This window comes from Lonchura striata, chromosome 5 (genome assembly GCF_046129695.1).
Source record: "Lonchura striata isolate bLonStr1 chromosome 5, bLonStr1.mat, whole genome shotgun sequence".
Taxonomy (NCBI): domain Eukaryota; kingdom Metazoa; phylum Chordata; class Aves; order Passeriformes; family Estrildidae; genus Lonchura; species Lonchura striata.
This window is the reverse complement of record NC_134607.1, coordinates 57564870-57588657: the sequence shown is the minus strand read 5'-3', so window position 1 is coordinate 57588657 and position 23788 is coordinate 57564870. Positions and strand designations below refer to the sequence as shown.

Genomic DNA, 23788 nt, shown 5'->3' with positions numbered 1-23788 from the left:
ACTCAAAGCCATATGCCTATTCCAGAGTACACATCTCCTCTGGAAAACTGACTCATCTGAGCCATGTAAAATAAAAACTGTTTGTCTGCTTTGCGTACTGCAAGAAAAGTGAAAACAGCCTAAACAGTATTTTCACCTGAAATATTCAAGTCAATATATATACAGCTTCCTAACAGAAAAGATAAATATAATATCTCCCCAACTCCCTGCAAAGGTCTTGTGTGTAAAAACAGAAGAATATAAAATCCATCAAAGAGTCTGCAGAACACAGCAGTCATATGACAATTGCAATGCCAACTGATCTTCAGCAATCATATACAGATAAAGAATAGAAGAAAGAAAAAAAAAGAGGACCTACGTTTCTTTAGAAAAGGGAAAACATAATCACATTACAAAGTAATATTTAACTAGGGCTAGAACTTCAATGTCAGCCTTGCCATTCCCTCTACCAAAAGAATTCACTTCCAAGGGACAGACGTATGAGTGATGCTGATAATGTTTTTTCCCCCATTACTTAAAGAAGGTACAGGTTTCTTCTCCTTCACTTTTACCAACAGTAGTATATTTAATAATTTCCATGACTCTCCTTAGCAGGATTTCTTCCTCTCCATGCAATTAAATTGATCCTGACTTCTTTCCAAATCAATAGTACTCTTTCCCCTTTATCAGTTTAAAAGAAAAAATGTTATGGGAAACTGACTAGAATAAAAGATTATTAAGTGACTCAAACATTTTGAATATTTGCTTTAAAAGATTAGCAAAATGCAGAGCACCCAGCAGTCTAATTCAAGAAAAAAAAAACCAGCTATTGCACTCACACAGTGATGTCGTATTACCTGAGGGTAATACATGGATGGTGGTCTGGGAAGGGCCACTTGTTGGCACACCTGGCTGCTGCACAGGGCTTGGCTGCAAAGGTGGCAAAGGCTGCAGGGGTCGAGTCAAGGGCTGGGTGGGTATGCTCAGTCCTGTCACAGGTGCCTGGCTCTGGTTCTGCTTCTGCTTCTTGCCATCTGCTTTAAAACGAACAAAAGATATAGACAATAGCAAACAAATTTTCATTTCTGAATCACAGATCCAAGCATCACAGAATTTTACAATCCTTTCCTCCCTCTCCCATTTACAAACTGGTGAGGATATTAGAACCATGACATTTCTCTGAACTTTTTTGCTTATGCAAACATATCTACAGAAAACTTATTTAATTCTCCTCACTTTCATCACTGCAATTTCCCCTGCCCAGACACTCTCCACAATGTTTTAGTCTATTATCATGAAGTCTGCATGTTTCAGAGCAATTGGGAAGCCTGAATTCCAGGGAACACTGTGCCAAAGTCTTTAGAAGTTATTAAAAAAATAAATCTTAAAACCTTTAAAGGCCTGAGCACTGCAGTACTCAAATTTTCTTCCCTAAGTAAGTCTTGTCCACCTTTGATGTTTACATATTTTTATTTGCCGACTCTTTCCTTTCAATCTGTCAGTCAGTCCTCTTGCTGCTATTTTGAATTTTCACAGTATTTACTTTAAAAGAGGGAAATAGTTCTATTATTTATAGAAACCTCTAAAAAGAAAATTTGTTTTATCACATTGGCACCCTCCTCAACATGACTTAATGACTTGCGATACTGACAAATATTGCCTGTATCAGTAGTTTACAAAGCAATACTCTTTCCTGCTTTAGTTTATTTGTAACTACATAAAATATTCATTAGAGTGCAAGTCTGTATCTAATCAAGACTTTACACAAATTGAATAAAGAAAAATTGAGAAGCTTTCATCTGGACATTAAAGCAGTAATGAACAGAGGAAGCACTCCTGAAGAACTAAAAAACACAAGATAAATGAATAGATTTTAAAGACTGACACCATAATTAAACTGTACATACATCAGCCACTAATTTAGTAAAAAAGCATAAAATATAAAGATACAAATATGTAAATACTCATTTTACTCTTGAGAAAACGTACCAATATAGTGAGGACTGCATTTAAAATTTTCAATTAAGTATACCAACTGGATTTCGGAGCATTAAGAACAGGGTTAATGCCAGCATAGCTCAAAGTGTTGGGGTTTTTAGCAGTTTGAGACTATTTTGATGGTCTCACTGAGCTGTGTTTAACACTAGCTGCTAACAGCTTGAAGTAGCAGTACCCTTCACAAACTGCTGTATGATTCTGAGACACAGTTACAGAATCACAGAATCATTAAGGTTGGAAGAGAGCTTAAAGATCATCTAGTCCAACTATCAACTCAGCACCAGCATAATCACCCCCAGACCATATCCCAAATTCGAGACCTCAAGAATAAAACACATTATGAATTGCAGCCCAGGCTGTCTTTCTGTAAACTCAACAGCCAAGCTACTTCACTGAAGCCACTGGATGAACATATGCTGTGTTTTGTTTGGTTTGTTTTCCCCCAAAGTCCATAAAAAGAGCAGTGAAGGGATGCTTATTTTGAAAACAAAAGGTGAGTTCCTTCCTGCTCTTTGATCAACTAATAGGCCTTGTGATTTTTATTGTCCACGATTATGAGAGATTTCCCAGTGTTCAACAAACGACTGCAAATTTGGAGATTCTTACAGAGATGTATACATCTGTTTACTTCAAATATTTAGAGACTGATGCACATCTCAACTATCACTGAATAATTTCAATGATGTCAGTGCATTCTTAGTCATGACTTAGAAGATGCACTTACAATCCAACAAGCAAAAACCTTTACATCCTACTTCTGTAAATGTGGTTCACGGAAATATGACAGTCTGAACAAATGTGAGAGCTTTCCCAGTTTTGCTTTTGTTTTTAATTTCACACAGAGCAAGGTCATTTACCCTTAACAAATCAAGAAGAGCTTTGCTGACATTCCAGTGACTGGAAACTAGGTCAGCATTGCACCACCCACAGGAAATGATGACAGACAACTAACTAGACTTCATTAAATGAATGGAAACAAGCCACAAAAGCTATTTAAGTAAAAAAAAAAGCAAGGAAGACTGGGTACATAGTAAGCACAGGAGTAAGTTTAGGAGTCATTATGGAACAGTTTCCAATACTAAATGAACACAGCATCATATTCACAACAAATGTGGACCCAGAAGAGACAGGAAAGTGTGATTTATGGAAATATGCATAAAATGGAAATTGTTACTACTGGAAAGTAAGCAAAACTCCTACTCTAATACACAAAACAGAAGAGGGACTCATTTCCATGCCAGAAGCAGTCTATCACACTGCAGTTATAGCACAAAGGAGTTTCAACAGTGTTCTACTTCAGAACTGGTATAGGTGATTACAGAACACTAAACATGCCACAGGCATGTTCAAGAGTAAGAAAAAATTATACAGAGAACTACAGATTTGTTAAGCAGATAAAACATCTTCTAAAATAAAAAAACTGATTATGTATTTAATGATCTTTCATAAAAAATAATTTAAAAGCAGAACATATATTTTTTAATTTAAGAGTACATTTACATATCTTTCTTTGACTACAGACCCGCTTTAGACTAAATCTATTGTTTCAATATTCATACAAAATAATTTGATGATCCTTTTATAAAAAGGCCAGCAAAGTCCAAAGTGCAAGTATTTCAAGATACTTGCAGACAGAAAAGTATCTAGATTACTCAACATGGTTTCTCAAAAATTATATACCCTTTTCATTCATAATTTTTGCACAGATCAGAAGGTGTTATTACATATTAGCAGGTATTAAGATCCATTTAAATACCTGCTACAAGTAGGAGAATTAGGTTTACTTTTTATGTGGGTGACAATGCTTTAAAGAACATAAACAGGAGTGTTCCCAACAACATTGTGTAAGTGTTGATCTTCAACTTGAATTAGTATTGAGCTAATATTCCTGCAGGAAACATCATAATGATGAAAGTATTTTCTATCCTGAGGTTGTGTAAATCTAGGAGAAAATAAAACCTGCTCCACATTTGCTGTAAACGAAGTACAGCGGAAAAAATATTTGGCCGAAGGTATATAGATGTTTATGATCATGCAAAAGCTGTTACAAGTGTACTCTTCCTCCGTTTAACCTTGAAGTTTTTATCAGAACACATTCCTGAGAAACTTGCTCCAAAATCCTAGTGCTGTGTTTCCGCTGCATGGTGAAACTCAAGCTTTTATTACGGTTTCCTATGTTTCTACAGTGTATAGAAAAAAAGCACTGACTTCTCACACAATTCTAAACATGAACTAATCTGCATTGGTTTCTGCTTTGCAGGGAAGAGACACATGGGAGCTAACCCAGCACAAAAGTATTGCAGTAACCTTCCTCCTAACGGAAGGACAGTATTCTGAGACCTGACAACTAAGAGGAAAGAATCTCAGAATATGCCACAGCATAATTTTTTAAGATACTGGCTCAAGCCCCAACAAAGAAACTAAGGAAGAATTAAGCTGCAATACAGCTATGAATCTGTAGTACCTCTACCTACTGAAGCATTCTTACAATTGTACATGCAACTGTGGTATTGATCTTTTATGGCATTTGTGAGGTGAGCATCTACACAATGCAATTAGGAAGAAAAAAGGTCTTTGGAAAATGTTATTTTCAGAAAATTTTAAGATAGAAATATATTAGTTGAAATAGATTACAATACTGTGACATGCTACTTTAAAATATACCACAAATCCATTTTAATCTATTTGCTGGGTGTCTTTTACAAAATATTAAATAGGACTGGGGAGGTTAACCTTGCCTGACAGGCTTGCACAGTCCCAAGGCAACCACCTTTTTATCTCTTTGAGAACTAACCCTCAGAAGAGATTGACAGTGATAAAAACTTGACTGCCTCAGCTATTCTGCCACTCAGGTTGTCAAGTCAAAATCTTGGCTGAAAAGGACCTCTCGTTGTCCAGTTTCTTGTTGAAGCTGGACTGTCAATAGCAACATATTCAAATGATCTGTGGTTTTGCCCTACTAAATCTCAAAAACATTCAAGATGACAGTTTCTACCATCCCTCTGTGCAGCACTATGCTGACTTCTTTCCTCCTCAAGCTGAACTTGAACTTCTTGTAGTTCATGGCCACAGCCCCTTAATGTATCAGTTGGGACTGCTGAAGATGGTTGTGCTCTGTCATTTTTGTAACTATCCTCCAAGGAGCTGTAGTCTGCCCTTACAATGTCTCTTGCTTAGCTCTTTGCCAAACATACCCTGGTCTGATCTTGTCTGGCCTTCACCATCCTGATCCCATCAGTGGGGGCCTCTCCAGTGCTACCACAATTCTTCTGAGCTTGAAGAAAAGGGAGCCAAAACTAGACAACCTATTTCAGCTGTGGTTCCACCAGTGCCAGTTTGGGGGAATGCTTAAATTGAAATGAGAACACACTGTTGGCTCATACTCAATTCACTACGTACCACATATCCTCTACTGATAAGAAAAGCAGACAGTCAGCTATCTGAATTGCATCATGCTTCCCTAACACTAGTATACCTCACACCTCCCTTTTCAGTGATAACATCACATGGAATTGTTCAAGGCCAGGCTGGATGGGGCTTTGAGCAACACGGTCTAGTGGGAAGTGTCCCTGCCCATGGCAGGGGAATTGGAATGAGATCACCTTAAAGATCCTTTCCAACCCAAACCATTCTATAACTCTATGATTTCTTTCTCACTGAAAGAAATGCTGCCACATGCCAAAATTATTTTCTACATTTGTGTAAGAAAAATGCAAAGCAAGTCAAACTATTAAGAATGTTTGTGTAGAACTTGAATGCACAAGCAAGAGAAATAACTATCAAGGCTGTCCAGATGAAATAAACTTCCTGGTGGCTGGACTTCAGAATGCAGCACAGGGACAGGCATTTAGAGACCAGACAGAATGAAAATTTTACCTCAAATAGTAGGAATATGATTTTTTTTTTTCCCAATGGGAATGACAGCACAATACATGGTCTTAAGTAGAGACTCATTACTTCTGTGAAGTACTATCATTCTTCACTAATCCAATGCTAACTATAATTAGACTGGCCTACATTTACACAAGATTTATATAAAAAGAAATGTGCTCTTTTAAATGATGAAGTGCATCCAGACTGCCAAAGTACGTAAGAGCAGGACTATATTTACTCTGCTCTTGGCATATAGTCCTAAAGCAAACAACAGTTTGCATTTGGTCTTTAAACTCTTGCACACAAAGTATTAGCTAAACAAAAGATTAGAAGCTGTAATACTCTAATGCCTAAATATCAACTGTAGTATTAAAAAGCCTTTAATTATAATCAGTAAACAGAAAAAGTAAATACATCTGTAAGAGCTTTTGAAAAGATCATCAAGAACACAAGCATCTCAGATTACTCCCCAAGGCTGAGTTACTTAAGCACAGATAGCACTAATGCTATATAGTATTGCTACAGAGTAGTAAAAATATTTAGGATTGTAAGCAAAATTCCTTTTCTTTAACACCTAACGTAATTTTTTAAACAAGAGTCCTATCTAACTGAAACACCAAAACAAAAATACACTAAGCAGAAACAGAAGCTTTTTCCTTCCTGCCATTCACAGATTGAAATAACACTTGTAGCTCAATTATCCCTGCAGCTAGAAAAATATTTTTCACCTACCTTGAGAGCAGCTGTCATCCTCTTCATCAAGTGTAAGATCAATGACACCTCCTGATTCACCTCCTGTGAACTTCCCGCTCTGAAAGACAAAACTCCTTTGTTTTGCAAAAGCAAATCCAGGGAACACAGGTGGAAAAGGGACACATCTAACATTCAGGAGAGGTCTCAGAATTGATACTTATTAGAAAGGAACTGATGAAATGAGCAAGAGAAGGTAATATCAGACGAATATCCCATGGTCTCCAAAAATGGGCAGTAACCAAATGACCGTATTGCAGTAAGAAGTGTTAAAAGTATTTTCAGCTTTGTAAGTAAGGAGTAAAAATCCCTGATGAGTAAGTAGCATATTGCTGTTTTATAGGTAAATGCATAACAATTTGCTGTTATAAATTATATTTCAACTATGACTCCTAACATTTTCATCTGGTTGTAATCTGTCCTTTCCTCTGCAGCGATCTAACCTTCTGACAGAGCAGTCATCAGGACCAATGCATGACTTATCTTGAGACAGATTTGCCTCTGTACTTATAAAGACACTGACTTCACATTAAGAAAAAGGGAAAGCTACGCTGGAACTTGTATGCTTACAAAACACATCAAAAGCCATCAGTAAACTCCAATTGTATTCAGTAATTTCATTACTGTATTCTCATCCATAATGACAAATTTTAGGATTTATTATTCTACATACAAACCTACTTTTAATCTTCCCTTTAGAGAGCATAAAGAGATCTTTTAAGCTATTGCCCAGGTTATATGTTTTAACAAAAAACCCTAGAAGACCAGCAAACCAGATTTATCTTCTAGATCAACTGCTGTCCCTTGGCTGGTCAGACTGCAGAGATCACTAATGTTTTCCCTTAGGTGATGAGAAAAGTATGGGGGAAGTCTGATATATTTCTGTGATTTTAAAGACACTTTATAGGAAACAATCATGATTATATGAGTTTCTACTTCCTTAATCTTGCTACAAAAAGTAGTTGAGGTTTCTTTTTTTTGTTGTTCTTTTGTGGAAGAGATTATTACTTATTGTTGGACTGAACTGCTACAGATTTACAGATTAGAGTCAGCAAGTTTCCTTAGGACAAAGAGTTACAAAGGCACCATAACTATCAAAAACATCTGAGCAGTTAACATGGGAGAAAAGTGTAAGTTTCCAGACCCACATAGTTTGTACAAATGCTGACATGATATACCCTAGGAATATTAGAGATTTTTTCTGTGCAGTCAGATGGTGACAGATGCACAAAGCCTAAGCACTGAGAATATCTGCTCTATGACCTTTCATTTGGGAAAAACGAAGCCTTTAAGGAAGTCCTAAAAGCAATCCTAACACAGGCAAGACTCTGAGGAGAGGCAAAAAGATGTGTTGTATGAGTACTAAATGCAAGTAGAAGCTGCTTCAATTATCAGACACTGAATTTGGAGTGCCTGACATGACAGTTCTCTTTATTATCCATTATTACAACCTGATTTCTTTTTTACTTAAGTTCTGATGCTACCATGTTTTTTACTTAAGTTCTGATGAAATTCTGCTAATAAAATACAACACCAAATTTAAGTACGAAATATCTAACTACTTATGTTCACAGGTGATAGAAGGGACTCTATAGGGACTCATCTTTCCAATACATAGAGAAATGTATTTCAGAATTATTAACCACAGAATTCTTCTGTTAAGTGGTTGCTATTTAAAATACTTTCTAGCTTTAGGTTTCTTAGTACAATGAGCTGATTTAACCACTTGAATCTTAAGAAAATGGCACATTAAAATAATCAATGATAAATTCATTAGCATAAAGTCAAGAGGAACTTCATTCCAACTGGATGATCTTCCCAGCCAACAATGTGTATTTTGAACCATAGCTCTCTCTGCGAGGAGAAAGCAAACTGATAAATGGAGAGGGAGATTTAAAAGGAACCAGAGAAAGAAGAAAACCAAATATCAAGCTATTAATTTCTTCCCACTAAAAAATACATTAGTCTGAAGTAATTTCCTTTTAATATTTCTTCTGCAAGGAAATAAAAATCCTTAGTAAAATACTCTGTATGACAGTTAACTGTTTTGAAGTCCTACTTGACTGTGCCAATTAAGAAAGTTGTTTGAATTTCCAAGTCAGCAAGCATCACAGCATGCATTTCTTTATTTTGATGTGTCTGGAAGGCCAAAATTCTGAGTTGGTTAAACAGGCTTATTAAATCAACTTAGCCAACATCTGGGATAAGGTCATAAAGTTGCTCTCTCAGATCATGAAGATGCTTCATTTCACCATGGGGAAGTAGTGTGGACCAGTCCTCTAACACCCACTTGCCAGTTCTTCCTGGATTTCCTTTTCATTCTCAAATGAAATCTCAAATTTGAGATATCTACAAATATCTGAAAACTGTGTGTGCCAGCACAATGATATAGAAATGGATACTCCTCTTCCTTCTTATGAGAGTAGGTGGATGCTGCAAATAGTCAAAATCCTGACCTTTATGACAGGCATAATGAGCAGTCTGTTTTGTTTGGGGAAACCCTGCCTACACCGTGCTCCTCTAGGTAGAAAACACAATATTCAACCTTTTTGGTTTTTCAAGTTACCTTAAGATTCTCCAGTACCCCTAAATTTCATTTGAAGGAAATGCATGGTTGGTGAAGTAGGGGAATCTAGCTGGGGAGGCTGGGGACTTCATAGTGTGCTGTGTATTGATAACATCTCTCAGGGGTAGCTGGAATGTGTCTCTGAGAACCACAGGGAGTGTTCCACAGAGCTCTGCTCAAAGGCTGCCCTGCAGATCTGCAGCTTCTAGGGTGGGCTGCAGGAAGAGCCTAACTGCTTCTGGATAGCTCCTGTTGGCTGCCCAGGGTCATTTAATAAAAAACCTTGAATAGTGTAACTGGCCAAGAGAAGGACTTTCTTCTGGAGAATTGCAAGTTACCTCCCACCATAACAGCAATTGTGAAATTCACGACAGAAACAGTTAAAACACCACAGAACATTTAGGCCAATGGCAAACTACTGTAAAAAACTGGGAAAGAAACCTCTAAAACTCAAATGGAACAGCTCAACAATATGCACATGTATTAGACTAAATTAAAAACCAAAAGTGACAACTTGGTATTTTGAAGAAAGTTCTAAATATGCACTTCTCTATTCACATATGATGTACACGATTTAAAAAGTTTTGGTATTATATAACGCCACAGCTCAGCTCACCACAAAGAGATTAACAAGGTTATTGATTGTAATGCCACCTGCTTTTCATAAAGGAACATTTCAGTGCGTAAAAGTGAAAAAAATTAAAGGGAAAAACCGCAACAATGAAAAAATACATTGCAAAGTGAAAAAATTATTTCAGGGTAGTAAAGACCAAAATTCTGAAGATTACATGTGGCACACTGACACAGTGCAGACAATTTTATTAATAGTTTCTACTATAACAAATTAGAAAAAATCTGGAGGTTGTAAGCCAGATAATTAATGAACCATCACACCACCACAATAAAACATGACGCACCAAGGCGTTATATAATAGCAAAATAAATCTTAAATTATGGGGAGTGATGCTAAAAATATGTCTTGGGAATGGAATACATGTAGAGAGAGTGGCAATACCGTGTTTGTATGCATAGTAAGGTCAATATTTCATTTTGAGTAATCTATACGCAAAATTACAACCTTCAAGCACAGTTTATGCAGTTGTGAAAATTATTTTTTTATAGATTTTGGAGATTATTTCAGCCAGACTGTTTCAGTGTCAGATTTATGACTCCTCAACCGTTATTTTTTCCAAAGCAGTAACTCCCACAAAATTGAAGTAATTATTCCAGCCTTCCAAAGATGTCATGATAATCTACTCAACCAGGTACCAAACATATTTGTCTTCTGTTACCAAGATAAAATGAAAATAACGTAATAAAGGAAGCAGTTTACCAAGCAAAGTTCACACAAACAAAATTTCACAGTGTTGCAATACATGTTTTGATAGTGTGTGATTGCATATTTGTGTAATACTCAAAAATACTTTTAACAGACACTTTATGTGTTGCATTCACGACTGCTCCATTCCCCTTACCCTTAGCTGGTACTGTGCTACACTTCCTACAGAACAAAAGCAATGCAAGCATGGAAAAAATTAATAACCAGTTACAGTAACCCCTACATATTAGGTACATTCTCATTTCTTTGGTGCAAAGAGCAAGTGTTGGCCATCTTACTGAACAGTAAATATATTTATAACACTTTTCAGATTAGTTTACTGCAGCTTTTAAAAGCTGTTATCCATGCCTGGAGTAATGGCATAATCAGCAAGATTTAATATCTCTCCCAAATTTTTTGGTCTCAAATGACAAATCTGAGCCTACAATATACAAGTATATTTACTCATTAAAAACTGCTCTCAGTAGCTGGGGATAGTTTAAGCAACACAGAACCGGTTGCAGGGAAAGAATCACTTAAAAAGACACATGAAAATGGATTTACTTTAACTGTGTTCCATAAAATGGCCATCCAATTCAGCTACATGATGTCTTGCTAACAACTTTATAATTTAGTTTTCTAATTAGTCTTAGACAAAGGTTCCAACTCACAGATGAGAGCTAGTGGCATTTTAAACAGCCTGAACATAACCCCAGGGTCAGACACAAAAGTCAAGCAGCCTATTTTACATATATAACTATATATGTTTATTTTGAGTGACAAAACCATGAAATGCAAGGCAACATATTCATAAATAATGCTTCAACAACATAGAATTAATAGCTGCTTATAAATTTTAAGCTGACATATACACTTTGCTCACATTATATTCTAAGAGACACTCACAGTTTGTTACACATTGCAGAGTAATGAGATAGGAGTTATAAATATACTTTAATGTTTTATCAAATGAATTTCCAATAGTCAGTAAAATAGTTTAAATGAAACTGTAGTTCAACCAAAGAAATCAAGGTATGTCAGAAACAATGGGAAATGGGTAGGACAATAGTGGACTTTTATTTAATAAACTAATAGTAGCTGTAAAATGAAATGCAGATGAAATTTAGACTAAAAAATAGATTTACTCCTTAAGAGGATAGGTTGCACATGAAGTAGGGAACAGGAAAAAAAGGACTATTCATCTGACCTGGTGTTTTAATAAATATAATGCAAACAATTCTTCAAGATTGACTTATGCCAGACATTTTCAACACGTCAAACCCTGTTAAGATTTGTTCACTGTTACTTTATGTTACAGTGTAATAAAACTGCTTTCATAGATTCTCTCAGTATACCATAGATATATTTATATATTATATATAATATATATAAATCCTGTATCTATAGCTGGGATTCATACTAAAATACTTTTAAACCATTCTAAAGATTTGCTATATAATTAAAAATGCCTTTGCCTCTGTAACAATAACATTTGCCTCAGTGCAGTAAAGGTGCTTGTCATGTCTTCAGAAGTGCATCTCAAGGACCCGAGGCACTGCGATGGCCATTGGTAAAATGACTGGGACCAAATAACAACTCTTAAATTTCTGTGTACACAGGAAAAAAGCTGAAGATGAAAAACTAAGACAAGTAGTAAGATGTTCCCTTCCACATCTCTGCAGCCACTCCTTTTGGAACAAGAAGCAGAGAGAAAGGCTGAAAAGAAGAAACAGTCATACAAGAAAATTGTACATCCAAGCTGCATACTGAAAATTTTAGCAACTACTGAGAAGCAGTTCAGTTCAGGATAACCAGAGGCACTAGGCTACAACCACAAGAACAAATTCAATTTCAAAGCATCCTTCCAATGCCTTCAGGTATTCAACAGTGGAGCTCTTCACATGGTATAGAGAAGGTGCATATAAGCAAAGAAAATTTAACATACTTTAAGATACCATGTCAACCTCATAAAAACAAAAAGTAATTAGAGTACCCCTTAAAGTAACAGCTGAGATTTCGAAACTTAACAGGAAAACAAGTTCTGTATTCACAACACTAGCATCAAATCTGAATTATGCAAGCTATATGCAAAAAAACTAAATTTATGGAAATAAGTATAAGGAACCAGTTATTCTCCACTGTTCTTAGGATCATCTAAATCAAAGAAAATGGAATTTAATCAATAACATAGCAGTCAATATCAATTTAGTTGACTAAGTGTTGGGGTTTTTTTTTTGCAGTTTTTCAGGTTGGGTGTTTTTGGTTGGTTGGTTTGCTTTTTAGGCGGTTTTTCAGCAACTGAAATTAAACAGTCTTATTTTAGAAGATCTAATTAGAAAACTCAAGAATCATAGCAGATCAACTTCTTTCAAAGAATATTTGTTATATTTGGATTTTTAAAGTGATTTTTAAATGATTATTGGTGATTTTGCATTAAGTTTGCAGCCAAAGTATAAATCTAAGTTTAGACAAACAAACTATATTTAACCTGTTGGTTCACCAAACAGGTTCACTTATAGGAGAAAAATAATGGGGGGAAAAAAAAACAACTGTTATCCTGCTGTTTTGAGGTTCTCTGCTGATACTGCAACTGAGGAGTACAATTCATGTCCATTGTGACAGAATTAATTATGTTCACACAGCATACATAACCTGTACTGCTATGAACAGCACTGACTTGAAACTTGGCTCCCCGTATCACTGTGCTCACAGCCAAAACTGACCTTACAAAAGTGCAAAACATGCATTTCGTTCAAGGTATTATTACTGCAGTCAGTAGCTTTGACGTATCAGGTTCAAACTGAATGTAGTAAGAGGACACTGTATAGTTGGTGCCAACAGAATTAGAATTTAACAAGTGAGAATTCAAAAATACTCAATTATAAGCCAGCAGAATGGAAATCAAGTTAGAAGCCAAATGATCATCAGAAAGAATGAGACACATGCCAAGACTGGCCAAGAGAGTCCCTTTTTCTATTTTAATCACCAGCTAGGTTTGTGTTGAAGAATGAAGTCATCAGCAATTTGCTGTTGCACTAAGTCACCCAGATGCAGTTAGAACCAGAGCAGGGCATGTGGTCAGTATGACCACAGCATGCAGCAAGAGGGAACACAGAATCATCTGGCAACACACTTTTCTTGTTTCTGTTCAATGTCAATATGCTGGAAAAAGCAACTACCTGAGACAATGATGGAAACATTTTTTTTTAGGGGGGGCAGTAATGCATACCCATCCTGGTGGAAATTTAGATTAAACTTAGAGATTAATTTTGCCAGTTTTGCTGAGTTACTAATTCTATGAATCCCTAAAATTTCAAATTATACGTTACCCTAAAAGATCCTAGAATAAGTTACTGCACAGTTCTCCTATATTTTGAGAACTGTTTGCCCTTTGTTTTTTTCATTTTTCATTTATCTTCTTGCCATAGAAAGGATCACTTTCTTGACCATCTCTAATTGATCTACTTTAGGCCTGACAAAGTGACCCATACTTTCTTTCCTCTAGTCGTTTATGTCATGAATTAACGTTCCTACTAAGGAAGCAGAACTGTGTAAAAGTAATTTCTCATTAACAATTACATCTGATCAACTATGTCAACCATAGATGAGTTTAAGATCACTAAAGAGCTTTTAAAACCTTTCTCATAATCCATTAGCAAATGGAGCACTGTGTTGGTCTTACACTTTGGAAAACTGATGTACGAAGTATGAATAATCAATGCAAGGCCACAAAGGTAAATATCAGCCAAGATAAAAACGCCAAAATTCAGGCATCAAGTCCTCTGTGCAAACTATCGTAGTGTCTATATCAACTTACACTATAACAGAGTGATAAATCTCATTCAAAATTTGAAAGCCTATCCTATTAAGGAAGTTCTCCACAGAATTAAGAGTTTATCATGGTCAGTTTGTCATTTCAGATGGGACTTTTCCCTATTTTGTCTATTGTTGAGCAACATCAACACTTTAAATAAAGTCCTTAGTGTGATAAACCATGTGAAATGCATCTGTGTACACACATTTGAAAAGAACAAAGCAATTTCTATTTAATTGTTAATATATGCAAAACAGTTAAATGCTACACTGTTTCTTCTTCCAAAGTGAACCAACCATAATCTGTAATTCTATAACCAGTTTTCTATTTTTATTTACTGGAAGATCTCCTGTCAGAATATATGATGAAAATTATTCACATCCACTATGCTGATAATTTCTAACCTGTAAAATTTCAGGGAAAAGATAATGACAGGACCAGTTTACTGACCTGAAGAAGTTAAAACCAAAAATAATATTTAGTTCAGTGGGGAAGAACAAGATGTACTTCTTGTGAATTATATATACTGGTAAAGACTAAAGTACAAAGATGATGTAACATGTAATGAAGGGGGGGGTTGATGAGAGGAAATACAAAAAAAAAAACCCCTCCCTCTCACAAGTTAGGCACAGAGACAACACAAACACTATTAACCTGGCATTTAAGCAAGAAATTGTTTTCAGCTCTTTTGAGAATGTTTTCCCCTTTTCATGCACAACTAAAGAGATCCCAATTTTAATACCACACGTATCAATAGTGCCCTTGGAGAACAGCATGACTGGAATCTTAAGCCAAAAATATTAAATAGGAAAAGGAAAGACCTGCAATGCAATCTGCAGCTCACAGAGAAAATCAATTTAGAAGGAGGCTTAAAAAAAAAAAAAGAAACAAAGGCATGGTCCTCTGGTAGGTCTGATAACAATCTGAACAGAGGGTGACAGCGGTTAAGCAATTCCAGGTGTTTTCATGTGCACGTATATATTTGTAGTGCATCTGTGTCTATTTCATTCAGCTTTTACTTTCTTGGTGCTCTTCAGTAATCAAGTATTTGATTTGTAAGATGCTACATTAGTGCCAGCAGTCACAAAATGGTATGATAAATAACACTCTTCACAAAATATAAAAGCCACACTCTTAGTGAAGAAAGCATATCTTCAGCTAAGTGCAAATCAATAGCTCCCTTTAATGTTTTTTAAATAACTGCTCATCCACTTGGAAGAATCCCAGCTGCCATAAAAAGTCACACAAACTCCAAGCACTGCTCAGTTTAAATTTCTGCTCCATAGCTCACATCTTGAGTGCGAACAGGATATTTCTTGCTGAATTAGACCATAAGGAAATTCCTTTGTAGACCAAGTAAAAAGCCAAATCTGATAATTTTTCCATCTTAGCAATTAATCTAAAATCAGTTCTATTACAGAACCATTAAGTCATGGGTTCTTGTTTTATCACACGCTTTATAAAGACAGGTTTGCTACAACAGCCTTGAAGGGGACTGGCAGTTAGGTTCCCACTGGTCATGCTGTTGGGGAGAAACACTTTGGACAAACTGTGGTTCAACAGGACTGGGCTTTTGCAGTTCATAGCTGGGTGTCCCTCAGGGACTAAAGCCACAGAGTTAGTGCCAGGTGGCACCACAGATTTTGTAGGGAATAAAATTTTGTTTTGTTCTAGAACAGCATGTTTTACAGATGAGGTGGATGCACCAGATACTGATTCTTTTATCGCTTCATTTGGGATCTTGCTAGATCGATAACTGGGGGCATTATTTTCCATTATATCTGACCAGGCCCTGTAGTGAACCTCTGCAGATCCCCAGTAGTGCCTAATTGCAGACTCGGAGCGATGGCCTGTCACTGCCATTATTTCCCTAGGCCCCAATCCTGCTTCACAGAGTAGCTGGATGGTAGTAGTTCTGAGAGAATGATTGGTGTACCGCTGAGAGAGCCTGGCTGCCACACTTATCCTGGGCATCATGGTACCCAGGTAGTTCACACCCATTGGTTCTCTTTTGTACCAGACAGGCTGTTCTTGCATTTGCTCTGACGTTAGCTTTAGAGGGTGCAGGTAAAAGGCAGGGGGTTCTGGAGGCAACTTGGACAAATAAAGTTCCAAGGAAAATACAGGACAGTTTGGGTCCCCAGGCATATCATACATTTTACCCATTTTTTGAGGATCTTCTCCATTTTTGCCTTTGCCAGGATATCTAAACATAGCATATCGACGTCCATTCTTGTCCTTCTCAACAACAAATGCATCCGGAGCCAGATCTCTTAGAATTTCCCTCCCTCGCTTGGCAAAATGCAACTGCAAATCAAACCACACCTTGTTGACGAGTGCCAGGGGACTGTGCAAACCCAGCACACCAGATTGCTTAATCTTACGCAAGTCTTCAGCAGCTATAGGAGGATGGTGGTGAGTCTCATCCTTTCCCTGCATGCGCAGCATCTTCAGCACACTCATGAACACCATGTTTGCACTGGCAAACTCTTTGTCCTTCATTAAGCATATCTGACGATTATAAGGTGGCATTTTGAGATGCCGGTTTAAGCCAGCGCGCATTGACTTGTAGCTTGCCACACTGTAGGTATTTCCATCATGATTTCTTATTGTGTAATAAAACTCTCTTAAGATATCATTGAGTTCACTTACTGGGACCAATTCAAAGCTAGGATCCTTGCCATTTTTGGCCAGCCACTGTTTTAATAGGTTAGCTGCCCAGCCAGTCTGCTTGTGGGTGTTTTTGATGCTCTTAGCATCCTCTTCATCTTCCTCCAAGCCAAAGAGGACATCCTCAGGGAAGTTAAAATTCGTCTGTGCTGCTTCTTTATTTTCTGATGGAGTCTCTTCCTGTTTCAACTGCTTTTCGAAACAATTGATCAAAGTTGTACCATCAAATATGCCACAAGTATACGGCACACAGCGAACTACTTTATGATCTGAGAGCTGCGAAGTGTGGAGTAATACATAATATTTTGGATTTTACGTAACAAAAAGCAGGTGGCATTAACTGGATTTTTCAAATGAATGGCATGTCAATTCCATACCTCACTAGCCAATTAAAATGCAGCACGTCCTTCTTTTTTAACCATGGCATTACACATGCTTTAACTGATTTCACGGAAACCAAACCTAGAACATATACTACACAACAGAAGACAGAAAACCAGAAAACATCCTATGTCTTTTATCTCCCTCCTCCTAGCTCATCTTTCACTGCTAAATACCATTTTCATACACAATCTCTTTTTCCAAATTTTTTTACAGGTTTCAGGCTCTAACTGAAGAAAAATTCCAAAATATGCATCTTATACTGAAAATTAAACCTTAAAACTGTCATCCATTATGGTACTGGATTTCCTACATACCAAGTACTGACAAGGGGTTTTAACAGCTATAATCCACAGGTATCTTTGAAAAATGAAGTTCCAAACAACCTTTCTTTATCTTAATGGAAAGACAGAGTGAGGCATAGTTTATACTCTAAAATAGTGGCTAACTTTGCAAGATTACTTTCAGCAAGTGAAAACCAGAATATTGTCCAGTATATTTTCTTCTTGCTTTGAAATACAATTTAGATTACGTGTACCTTGAGGCACTAAAGAATTTGGAAGTGTTGTCTAGAAGAAATTTATTTTATTCCTTTTAATAACATGAGTTCTGGTTAATAGCATGAGGTGCTTTGTGAAATATCTATAGACAGAACGTAAATTATTTATGAGTCATTTTAAATAGCTTTATTTTAAACTTTAAATTTCAAAGCAAGTTCAACAAATTTTAGACAAGGAATCCAGAGGTATTGCAAGTTATCCTTTATCATGATGTAGCTATTCCTAAAGAAGGTTTCTTTTCCTTTTTTCTTCTCCCATGATATATGGGAATCAAACATTAGAATTAAAATTTTAATTTCTGAATTAATGTAGGAATGAGAGTACTGCAATAATTTATAATGTATTTGTAGCTATATAAAGCCTATCAGACAAAGATTGGGAAGTCTTTTCTTTGCATGCTAGCTGTTTTAGCAGACAACTTTTAGTCTGCTCAAGATTTACCAACTTGCCTACCTACAAAAATCCCATCAGAAAACTTCTGAAAAAATTATCAGAAACTCACGCAGCAAGTAACAGTGAATCAGAAGAAGAATAATATAAACTTGAGAGAAATTAGAAAGGATGACACAAAAGAAACTAAAATTGTTTAATTATAATCAATAATCTCCTGTGGATTGTAACTTTAGAATTTTATACAGAAAATCAACAGCCTACCTGTGTTGTTCCCTCAGCAGGTCGCTTGTTTGCCGAAGTATCTGTTGGCGGCCTGCTTGTCTGGTTTTCTGAGGGGTCAAGAAATTGTTCATTTGCAGTATCTAATCAGTACTAATTTGAAGGCAATATTCAAATCTGTTTCACACTAATCATTCAGTATGTGACATATTTTATATCTGGCCCCAGTTTTCAATTTTAAGTATTCAAGTTTGATTAATGCATTCCTTTCTTTTTAAGTTTGACAGTATACTAAAAGCAGCTTATGAGCACTTCCTTGCCTGAGGACAAAGTATAACTTCAACCTCTCCTCCCTCTGTATGTATATTAATAAGCTATTCAACTAAAAAATAACAAAATTATTAAATATTTCCATACAAAAAAAGGCATGACTGAAAAAAGGATGTTTAAACAGACTGCAAAATATTTAACTGATGCAGGGAGACTAAGTACCTTTTGTAGCTCAACCAAACATTAAACCAGGAATTTAAGAAGCTTCTTTAATATTTGATGCAAATATATAAATTCAAATTCTGTACTCATTCCTTTTAATTTTAATGAGAGCTTATCAGCAACACTGCTGGCCCAAATCAGTGTTCAATTCTGGTGAGAAATTACTACGGTATAAAGTAAATCTATGGAAACTGCATAAAATGAGACATTCTGTGGACACATAGGTCCTTCCTTTTGTCACTGTATCTCATCAGTCACAACCCTTTTTATGTTGTCTTACATCACTTCTATTTGCTGTAGAGCTAAGAGTCACTATAAAATATAAATGTCTAACTCTATAGAGCATGTATTTTAGCAGAGGTAACTTAGATACAGGAAAACAAAATGAAACTAGTTCTGATGTCAAGTTCTGCTTGAGTTCCTTCTAACATTATACTCGGCCAATGAGGCATTTGCTATAACTTCAACACTTACAAATCTGGAAGACCTCTTATAAAAAAATTTCAAGGTATGTAAAATCAGAAGTGCAGACAACCATCAGGGCAGGACCAAAGACTGAGAAAAACTATTTTAAATAATTAATCTACTTATTATTACTTGAACACTTATTGTATTTAGACACTTTATTTAAGTATTTTAAGTGTACTCCTTTGGAACTAGGTTCACATTCAGTTGTTTTTTTCTACCATTTTGTTTACTTTTAAGTGTTGTGAAAATTAAGTTAAAATTATACTTTCAGTATGCCTTTGCATAGAAAGGTAGTTCATATTATTCTGAGAGGCTGTGTTAAAATTAAATACTAAGTTCTTAATGACAGGAGTTTCTGACTTCATGCTAGGAATTATATAAATGAATTTCTAAACAAAACAAAGCTTACAGAGCCACACTGCTGACTCCAAGGGGCGTTTACTTTCAACAATGTCTGAAACAGATCTGTTGTAGAGATAATTTTTATATTGAAAATTTCAACAGAAACGCAACCTAGAAGAACCACCTCTGTAAAACATTAAGAAACAATTTTCTATAGAGTGCGGTTTTATGTTTCCCTGCGACCACTATCTTCCTCTGCCACTGTCAACATTCAAGCATAACTTACCGATCTTGGATGCTGCAATGGTGGGTGGTTCAGTAGGAGCTGTACTACTAAATGCAGGGAGAGGAATCTTCATCTGTAGGGGCGCTCGACTGGCAGTCGCATTATAAAGTCCCGGAGTACCCACTGTGGGCAAAGAAGTCCTTGTGGTCTGGGCAACAGGATGTGTAGTAGGAACAGCCTGTACTGCCAATGTTGTGCCTATTGACCCAGCACTGGCTGTAGAGTTCCTCAGAATACCAGGACTGGGCACATGTGGGATGTTATTTGGTTTAGGTGTGTTAGTTGATGCCAAAGACACTGTAGTTTTGGTAAGGCTACCAACTGTAGACGAGTTTTGTACAGATATAAATTCCACGTTGCCTGACGGCTGGTTAGAGACCAAAGTCCCTGTGTGGCCTTGCAGAAGCTGAGTCTGGGATGACACTGCCACAGGTACATGCAGGATTACAGGCAAAGACTGCAATGAGACAGACACTGACTGAGTGCTGCCAGTGGGCACTTGGTTAGTGCCTACAACTGTAGCCGTGTTAGCTGTGGGAAGCACTGCTGTTGTCAAAGAGCTGGTGGAGGACACTGGAGTCTGAAGCTTAGGATGTCCACTGACAACTGCTGGAGAAGCAGCAAGACTGGAAGCAGGCACTACACACAAAAAAAATAATAAAAAAATTAAGCACTTGAATCAAGTGGGAAGTTTTACTGCAACACAACAAATGGAAACAATTTATGATGAGGGCAGTGAGTCACTGGAACTGGTTGTCCATAATGACTGTGAATGCCCTATCATTTTAAGTGTTCAGTGTCAGGCTGGACAGAGCTTTGAGCAACTTGATCTTGTGAAAGATGGCCTGGCCCATGGTGGCAGGGTTGGACTAGATGGTCTTTAAAGGTCCCTTCCAACCCAAATACTTTTATGAAAGAAGTAGTGCATAATTACTCCTTTTTTGCAAATAAAGGCTAGAAGTACTGTTTTTCTGTTGTACAGTCTCATGTTCAATGGCCTGGTTAAAGATACAGTCAATACTGCATTTCTGCTTATAAGAAATGTCAGGAAAAAGATATATAGAGAATTATGACACAGGCTTGAAGAAAGCTCCAGGATTTAACTGCTGAAAACAAAATACAGCATTTTAACAACCCGTTATAGAAATGGCAGAGCAACTGATGCTTCACAAAACATAAGAAAAGAAAAACTATGCCAGTTATGAATAACTTGCCTTGTATAGGTAAGACCTTTTATCCAGAAGGTTCTACCAAAACCAAGTATTAATGTGTCAGAGAAGATATTGACTTTTAATTTTTACAACCAACGACAGTGAGACTATAGTGAATAAATTAATGGCGAGTTTGAGTTTATATTCCCTATAAAATTTTAATCTAGAAATTCTATTTTTCAACATGACTTCTTTAAGAAATGTGGTTTATTGAAGAAATTGCTGTTTAGTTTCCCACTCAATGTCCATATTCATTAGGTAGAGGGAAGGGTGTCATCAGCATCCTATTATGATCAAGTACAATAAGGGCCCTGAGATGTGTTTCAGTTCTTGGCAGCCTGTTTTATTGCCATACAGCCTCTACTGAAGCATCTAATTTACCACAAATTCTGCTTTGCCAAATCAACACATTTTTTCCCATACCTGGTAAGCATACTACACAAATATAAACTGAGAACGCACTAGAGAAATAAAAATAATTATTTTTTTAGGTCATAAAAAAGGAGTAAAATCCATTTTTTTTTTTTTAAACAGAGTTTTGCTCTGTTTGGCTAGTTACTTCTTTAATAGAAAGCAACAAAATTTTAAATAAATATATTTATAGTCCCTAGGGAGTTTCTCACCTGGATTCACAGGGGCTTGAAATGTTGCTGGTGTGCTTTCTCCTACATTCCTCTTTGACTCCAGCATTTGCCTTACTGTGCCAGCATTTCTAAGGAACAAAGTTGGAGTTGGCATTTCTCTCAAAAAGCCATATAAAGTGTATTTATGAACAGTACAATGGCAAAAAAATCCCTAAGTTTACAGCTGTTATTTTCTTTGAGATTTTTTTACAAAACACACTTTTTGCTTCTCAGGCAAATTAACTTGGGATATTTCCCAAAGAAAAAGAAGTATGGAATTATTTATAAATTTGCAAGTTCTTGTACCAAGCTTGTCTTGCACCATGAGAATTTTCCTGTTCTTAAAATTAAACTTCCACTATTGTATATGATTTTAAACACTGAAATTAATGCTAAATAGATTTAACCAAGAATGGGTTCAATTTGGTCAATTTATGACTTCTGTAAAAGGAAATTAAATTTTTCAAGTGAAGATCAATGAAGGAGAAGGAAAAACACTTTAATTTAAAAAAAGGAAATACAGAGATTATCTGAAGTGTCCTATTGTACATTTAACACTGTGTCAGTGATGTGCTTTGCTTACCGATATGTGGCATTGTTTACATTTGCAGTGTCGGGTGCTGCTTTCCCTGGAGATACAGGTGCATTTGCCACATTCTACACAGAATGATAGAGAGAAGCCATAACAAAACAACTCTAAGTCATCTTGCAAACTTATGCTTTCATTCTATTTCATATCCATTCACTGTTGTGTGAAAGATTCATTTCCTGAAGTCAACATTGCAGGAGAATTTGACATTATTTTACAACTACACAAAATCTCCTTGGTCCCACTGCCTCCCTCTCCTTTATCCTCTCTTTCCTCTTTGCCCTCTCATCCCTCAGAATCAAGGTAGTGGGATGCACTTTTATTTACCCTGTACTCTTCATACTGAAGTAAATTAGACTCAGTTCTATACAGTTTAAGGTGTTTTCACACTAAACATTGTTAAAGAAGCTTCTGTACAATTCAGAATTACATAACAAATGTTAAGACTTGTTTAACGATACCAGACAAACCCGATTTGTCAATGCCATTGAATAAACAAGTCACATCTTTCTAAATATAAATTTTCTTTATTTTCCAACATAAGGTTTAGACTAACTCAGAAAAAAAAACCCAGACCCGAACAAATCTAGCTCTTACTTCCTGTCTCTTCTTCAAGTCCTCCTTAGCTGCTCCAACCCGCTTTGTCAATCTCGCAATTTTAGCCTAAACAGGAAGATGAAAACAAACAAAACCATAAATCCCCAAGAACCATCAAAGAAATCTTATAAACGAAAATAATTTTGACTATCAAATCAAAGGCTATTTGCATATCAGGGAAATTATTCTTCCTTGAAATACAGTACAACTATGTTACTTTCAACATTATTATAGCAGAAGGACAAACGTATGCATCACAGTCAAGGTATCTTAGAGACAAGTTTTAGTTATTTTCCTTCCTATTCACAACTGCAGAAACTGAATACATCTGCCACATTCACACAAACCTACATAAATGGAAGTCTTACATGATGTTATTGATTTGACACTCTAGTTGATGGGTAAAGACACTGATAAACAAGTATACTGAAAACATCTTAAAAAGCACTTAAAAGGTCAACATAAAATGTCTGTGGCAACAAGAGGAAAGAGTTGTACAGTGGGAACTGATCTGGCAAACTCCGTATTTCTTTTAATGAAAAAAGTAAGACGGCCTTATTGTTCAAATTTGTTATGAGATAAGCTTTTAATTGTCTTGTCAGTTCAAAATTCTTTTTTGTGACATTCTTCATGTGACCACTAAGTACATATTTTCTATA

At 36.2% G+C, this 23788-nt stretch overlaps 1 protein-coding gene across 12 annotated transcripts in view; it reads right to left on the bottom strand.

Moving 5' to 3' along the window:
- Positions 1-23788, bottom strand: part of ATF7IP (activating transcription factor 7 interacting protein) — a 75887-nt gene that overhangs the window by 6556 nt on the left and 45543 nt on the right. For 10 of the 12 annotated variants that reach the window (XM_077783600.1, XM_077783604.1, XM_077783605.1 and 7 more), the window contains 6 exons: positions 23130-23195; positions 22527-22600; positions 21944-22032; positions 20110-20748; positions 18564-18631; positions 15199-17157 (listed from right to left, as the gene is read on the bottom strand). In XM_077783600.1, the coding sequence (XP_077639726.1) occupies positions 15724-17157; positions 18564-18631; positions 20110-20748; positions 21944-22032; positions 22527-22600; positions 23130-23195 (2370 nt within the window). In that variant the 3' untranslated portion in view covers positions 15199-15723. Of the gene's footprint in view, positions 1-836; positions 1017-6582; positions 6662-15198; positions 17158-18563; positions 18632-20109; positions 20749-21943; positions 22033-22526; positions 22601-23129; positions 23196-23788 lie in introns of those variants that run through there. The other 2 variants (XM_021552813.3, XM_021552825.3) reach the window with 2 other exon arrangements.